At 33.4% G+C, this 6,515-nt stretch overlaps 1 protein-coding gene across 1 annotated transcript; it reads right to left on the reverse strand.

Annotated features, from left to right (window-relative positions):
- Positions 1–898: 898 nt before the first annotated feature.
- Positions 899–1,981, reverse strand: LOC114420507 (protein FAR1-RELATED SEQUENCE 2-like). The gene is made up of 2 exons (XM_028386386.1): positions 1,440–1,981; positions 899–1,373 (listed from the first exon to the last, which is right to left on the reverse strand). Exons 1-2 carry the CDS (start codon positions 1,979–1,981, stop codon positions 899–901), a joined length of 1,017 nt encoding a protein of 338 aa, XP_028242187.1.
- Between the last annotated feature and the right edge of the window lie 4,534 nt (positions 1,982–6,515).

Below are 6,515 nucleotides of genomic sequence, written 5' to 3' on the forward strand. Positions count from 1 at the left end.
TTATGGTAACCTACATGTAACAGACAACAAATAGCGGTTACTTAAATGTTATTTTAGGAAAAAATGATATAGCAATAAACTTACGCACCATAGATAATCCGTCAACAAGTAAGAAACACTTTAATTCCTCAAATATCTCTATGCCACCAAGCAGGTTGATATACTCTTCTGACCAGCTTGTCAGTTCTTTATGTAGATGGTTACACACCAATGACCATGATTCTTTACCCACATCCAATAAGGAAGTTATTGCATGATAACCACAGTTACCATCCGCTTTGACATCAATAATATTTTTGATAGAATCCTGGATGCACGGATGAAATTGATCCAACATTGGAATATTTTGTATCTGTATTGGTTGCTCAGATGATGATGCACTATGTTTCACTAAAGAATTACTATTTTGCACATAGTGTAACGCATCAATATACTCCCAATAAGATGGATCACGTTTTGTTGACTTTTGCTATTTGGTCAGTGATTTTTTTGGAGCACCCTTGATATTCACCTTTTATGGAGGAAGACACATAGAGTTCAGATTAGGATAAACAATTTCTCGAAGCTTTATCTTCAAATGTACTTGGCCACAAACATCGATCTCCTCAAATCGTTTCGATATGGTTTTCATCTCCTCAGTTATGGTCACCTCAGCCTCTCATAACCCTTGATCTGAAAAACCAAGTCTCCGCCAAAAAATGTGGATTGTCTCTAGTGGTATGGAGCCAACAACATATTTAGACAACTCACATGCACATGGAAGACTGTGGGTAGTCCTCATGACACATCCATAACATGAAGGGTTTTTTCCTGCATAAGGTACACGTTCATACTCAGCAGCAATTTCATTTAAAGCGTACCTTGATACCATGTCAGGTAGTTTTTTGTACAAGGTAACTTAAAACACATGCCCAACCACGTGTGTGCTTGTCTCAAAATATGCTTTAATTTGGGTGTGTTGAGAGCAAGCCATTTCAAAGTTTTTAAGGTAGTCATCAAAAGAACTTTCACATGGACAGTCAACCAAACTCCCCCAAGCCTCCATCACATAATCCCATGCATTCTTTTGAGCTACTAGGGTTTTGCACTTTGCCTTCACATTTTTGTCAATGTGAAATCGACACAACAAGTTCGTAGCATCCGGGAATATAATTTTCACTACATTCATCAAAGACAAATCTCTGTCGGTAACAATAATCCCTGGGAGTGCATCAACTTTCATGAAAAGACCCCAAAACCGTTGTAGAGCCCAAACAACATTATTAAGACGTTCTCCTTCCAAGTAAGCAAAAGCAGCGGAGAATGTCATTCTTATTGGTGTAACACCAATAACATCAAGCAAGAACAGTTTGTACCTATTTGTTTTGTAGGTACTGTCAATAAAAAAAACCAAATTACAAGAATTGGTTAATTTGACTACATCAAGATGACTCCAGAACAAGTCACGTGCAACATTCTCATCCTTCATCCTATGCCAGTGAATATATTGATCTCGGTCAAGTAGTATCATGAGTTGTTGCATTTTGGTGTTACTCCTTCTTATGGAAGAACGATAAGCATGTCTGGCATTGTAGATTTGTTTGAATGTTGTATAACTGTTGGCATTGTGCTCCATCAATGTCAAAAGAATATTTCTTGGCTTCACCATGGACTTCGTCATATTAGCAACAACAATCTTCTCATCTTTAGTCAGTCGACCCACATATGGAGGGCCAACAAATGACTTTGCCATTTCATGATTGTGAATCCCACAAATTAACTTCACCATCCATCCTTCTCCTCCCAAAACTGGCTTCGCACGCAACTTAAACGAACATCCACATTTTCTACTGTCAGTGCATGTTCTTACTAAATCATTCTTCTTAGGCCTATACTTACCACTCCTTTTGCAAACTATTAACAAAAATGAGGTCCTTCCTCTAACACCAATATTTGTGTCTGACCTCATTATCACGACAACAAATCCAATTTCATGAGTCATCGATCGAGCTCAATGTAAAACTTCATCACGGGTAGCAAACAACTATAACACAATTCAAAGAAGGTCTGAGATCAATGAACATTTATGTAATATAATTACTATACCAACAACAAATTAGACAAATACCTAAAAAAGTATTAAAGGCATCAGAGCAATCAACGTGTTCTACTTTCACGCCAGCATCTTCCTCATTTCCAACATTCATATCAACTTCTTCAGACATGATACCATCATACATCCACTGCTCTTCGTCCATCTTAATAAAACATTTAACAAATTCAATGATAAACAAAATACAACTTTAAAAATTATACAATCATCTCATTTGTTATTGACACAAATATAACTCTACAAAATTTTAAAAAAATGTATTGTACGTCATATAACCACAAACTACATTTTCACTACATATCTTCATTAAAATATCATATAAATTCTACTAAATACATCATTCAATAAATATTTTATAAATTCTAATAAATACATCAATAAAATATCTTTAATTATCAATTGTTGTAATAAACATGTAAACACATCATTCACTTAAATATCATATTTGTTTAATTTTCAATCATTGTAATAAACATCTAAATACATAATTCAGTTAAATACCAAAATTATTTAATTATCAACTTTAGTAAATATTTTAAATGTATACAAAAAATTGTTTTAGCAATCTAATGTTACTTTTACCAATCTAATTACTAAATACATTTTTTTATTGTTTCTATACCTCTATAAAATAATATCACCAAATCAATATTTCTAAAATTACTACAACTATTACCAAAAAAAAAAAAGTTACACTACAAAATAAATTAAATAAATAAATCAAACAAAATTTTATTTAAAATTTAAAAAAAATAGCCTACAGTTGGCAATCAGTATGTTTTTTTAAAAAAATTGTGTACCTCTTCTTCTTCGGTGACGAATAACCCACCAACTTCACTATATACTCATGAACAACGCACGTACACCACCGGAGACAAAAAAACGCTCGGAAAAGGAGGCTAATAGAAGCTAACGAAAGCAACTTACACTAAGGGAGTGAGATTTTGCGAAAAAAAGACGCTGCAAAAATGAAAAATGGAACCTGCTATTTATAACCGAAAATACTCATAAAAACTGTTGGGTGTCCTAACAAAAACGCTGGGTGCCCCAAGTAATTGCCTCTACTTAGCCTACAATCTATGCAAGCTATGAGTCCTATAAAATGAGTGTATGACTCACGAGCTTTGTAGGATTGGTCTATGGGTTAACAAGCTAGCCCAAAGACCATTGTAAAACATTGCATTTTACATCACATGTTTATTTGAAGTGTTTATCAAATATTTGTTTAGAGGGACTAATTTAATTTAGATTTAAATATATTTTTCATGTCTATAAAATATTTTTTTTCAAATTATTATCTAAACTTTTTTGTTTTGTTTTTTATACTTGTAATATTTTTATGTTTGGTTTTCATATATATCGTTAGTGTATGTCCATTAAGTAATGACATGACAAATGGTATGTTACATTGTTACATCATTACTGTCATGTCATGTTGGAGTTGTTGAGTTTGTCATTCTAGACTTTTCACATCATCAAGATATTTTTTTAATATTAAAAAGATTATAACCCTAATCCCAAAAAGCCTTCCCTCTCCCTCTTTTTCCCTTCAGCAACGAAACATCCTTCACTACTCCACTCTTGTCGCCGCACCCCTTCCATCCCCACCACCACCCCTTGTCATTCTCAATAATAGTGCCATCAACAATTTCGTCTCCACCCCATTGTCTTAGATCTATGCTTCAAACTCCGAGATTTGCACTTCTAAATTGCAGATCTGGCTTGGAAGTGATGTGATCCTTATTTGGGGCGGATCACTTGATACAGGTCACGAAATCTGTTGACGCCACTTCCAGAGATGGAAGATAAGTCAAGGTAGACGCCGCAAGGGTTCAACCTTGATAAGTTTGGAATTGGTTCGACAATGAACTCAGAGAGAAGCTCTCACAAATACACAAGGTATTTTTTGAAAAATGCCAAAAAGTCTCCTTCCTTCAAATGAGTTGAATACATATAGTGTAACAATAAATCACTAAATTAACTAAAATTGGTGCAGCTGAAAAGGCATAGGATTCAGCCACCAATTTATTTAATTACAATTACGAATAGAAAATATTGGATATGGGCCTTCAACAATCAAGATTTTTGGGAGTACCTCTGGGCCTTCGTCCTTCTCTACTTGGGCCTTGTCAAGTATGGCTGCTACCATTTGTTGAAGGATATCCTCTGACTGTTTGGTCCTTACCCTGGTCGTAGGTCCCTGTATTTGGGCAGCTTTGGGATTCTCATCAGGAAGAGGTTGTAATGCTAGGTGGAGGGTGACACGCTGGAGGAAAGAATGTAGTGCAAGTGGAATCCTAAAGTGGCAATGAAGAGCAACTTGACGGGATTCTCGAAGCTGTGGAGGTTGCGAGAGGTGAAGTTGTGGAGCAATAATGATAGAAAAGTCATATTCGTATACTTAAACCACTTGTCGCCGCCTGTGGAGAAGGAGAGAAGCATCATTGTGATGAATAAAGATGTTAAACCCTTAATAGTTTATCCCCACTATAGAACCAGATTCACGCCATTGCGGCACCCCACACAAAAGCTTGAACCCTTAACAATTTGCGCCCCCTACCATTCTGTTAAACCAATGCCACCTTCACAGATCTTGGATCGTGATACCACCCTTCATCGTCATTGTTTTCCATTTTGCATATATGGATTTTGAGTAGCTAAAGGGGTCTTTGGTTTGACTGTTTTTTGTTTTTATTTTCACTGGAAATAAAAAATGGTGATGGAAATGCATTTGGTTGGATGTTTGAAAACATTTTCAGTGAAAATATTTTTTCAAACGAACCAAAAATTGGAAACAATAAAATCTCGTTTTCAGTTGAAACCAGGAACCTAATTTTGGGTAAAATGAAAATGCGGTGGCAAGGAATGTAATTTTAAGCAAATCTAAAAATACATTTCCTTTTGAAAATGCATTTTCAGTATTTTTATTTCTTGAAAGAAGAAAACAAAAAGTCAAACCAAACATGTTTTCAGAATTAATCTTTTGAAAATGAAAACAGTTTTCAGAAAATGAAAATAGAAAATGAAAATGCAAACCAAACACACCCTAAGTTTTTGTAGATCTGGATTGAAGAGAGATGAATGAGTTGTTTTTTCATGTTGCCTTTCATTAATTTGAGCTTGTGCTAATTTGATCTCTTTTTTTGGCTGCACGTGATGGCTTTTGGTTGTTGAATTAGTTATTTTTCCCATTGATCTTCTTCCTTGATTTTAGATTTCTTTCAGTTTGAATTTGGGTTTCAATGTGGAAATTTTGGTGTTTATTGTGTATTTTTTATGGTTGTTGTCCTTCATTCGATTTGAATATGAAAAGGGGAAAACATTCTCCTGTGGTTTGTGGAAAAAGGGAAATATTTTTGAGCGATTTTAACATTTTTTGGTGGTTTGTGGAAAAAGAAAAACACTTTTTGGTTGTTTGTGGAAAAGGGGAAACATTTTCCGATAGTTCTAACATTTTCCAATGATTAAAAAGGTTTGTGGAAAATGGGAAAATTTTCCAGTGGTTTTAACATTTTCCGGTGGTTGTGGAAAAGGAAAAACATTTTTCAATTGTTTGTGGAAAAGGGAAAACATTTTCCAATAGTTCTAACATTTTCCAATGATAAAAAAACTTAATGTTGTCGAAAATGGGAGGACAACAACTCAACAAAACCAAAATGACGTGACATTGATAATATGATATTTTGTCTGTCACGTTATCACTTAAAGGACTGAGGCTAACATGTTTGAAAATGAAACAAAAAATATTACAGATACCAAAAGCAAAAAGAAAAACAATTTAGATAGTAATATGAAAAGGAATTATTTTACAAATATGAAAAACATATTTAAGCCTTATGGAGCGTTTGATAGGGGAAATTTTTTTCATGTCCAGCAATCATGTTTTCTGGGAATGAAGAAAATTTGTTTAATTGACCATTGAGAATCTATAGATAAGTTTCTTATGAATCAAAGAGTTACGCGATATTTTTACCAATAACTTTGATTATTTACCACATCAAATAATTTAATAAGAGTAACATAATGTTGATTCTCAGGAATCATAGTTCCCCGAGAATATGTTTCTTAAAAATACGAACCAACTATGTGAAACTGAGTTTTCAAGTTAGGATTCCTCGGAAAGTGAAAATAATTTCCCTGTCAAATACACCCCTAAATTTAAACAAAATATTATAAGGACTAAAATGAAAATGTTAATATATTAAAATTATTACAACAAATTTAAAAAAAAACTTTATAGAGACCAAAAGTCAAACAAATTTTTTAAGGATCAAAAGTAATAAACAACTATATTTGAAAGACAAAAATATATTTAAGTCTTAAAATAATATAAGCTGATGTGGCAGAATAAAGAGATTTAACTACTACCAATGTAAAACAATATTACACTAATAGTATATAATTATTAAATTCTTAATCTTTT

Source organism: Glycine soja, chromosome 7 (assembly GCF_004193775.1).
Source record: "Glycine soja cultivar W05 chromosome 7, ASM419377v2, whole genome shotgun sequence".
Lineage (NCBI taxonomy): Eukaryota > Viridiplantae > Streptophyta > Magnoliopsida > Fabales > Fabaceae > Glycine > Glycine soja.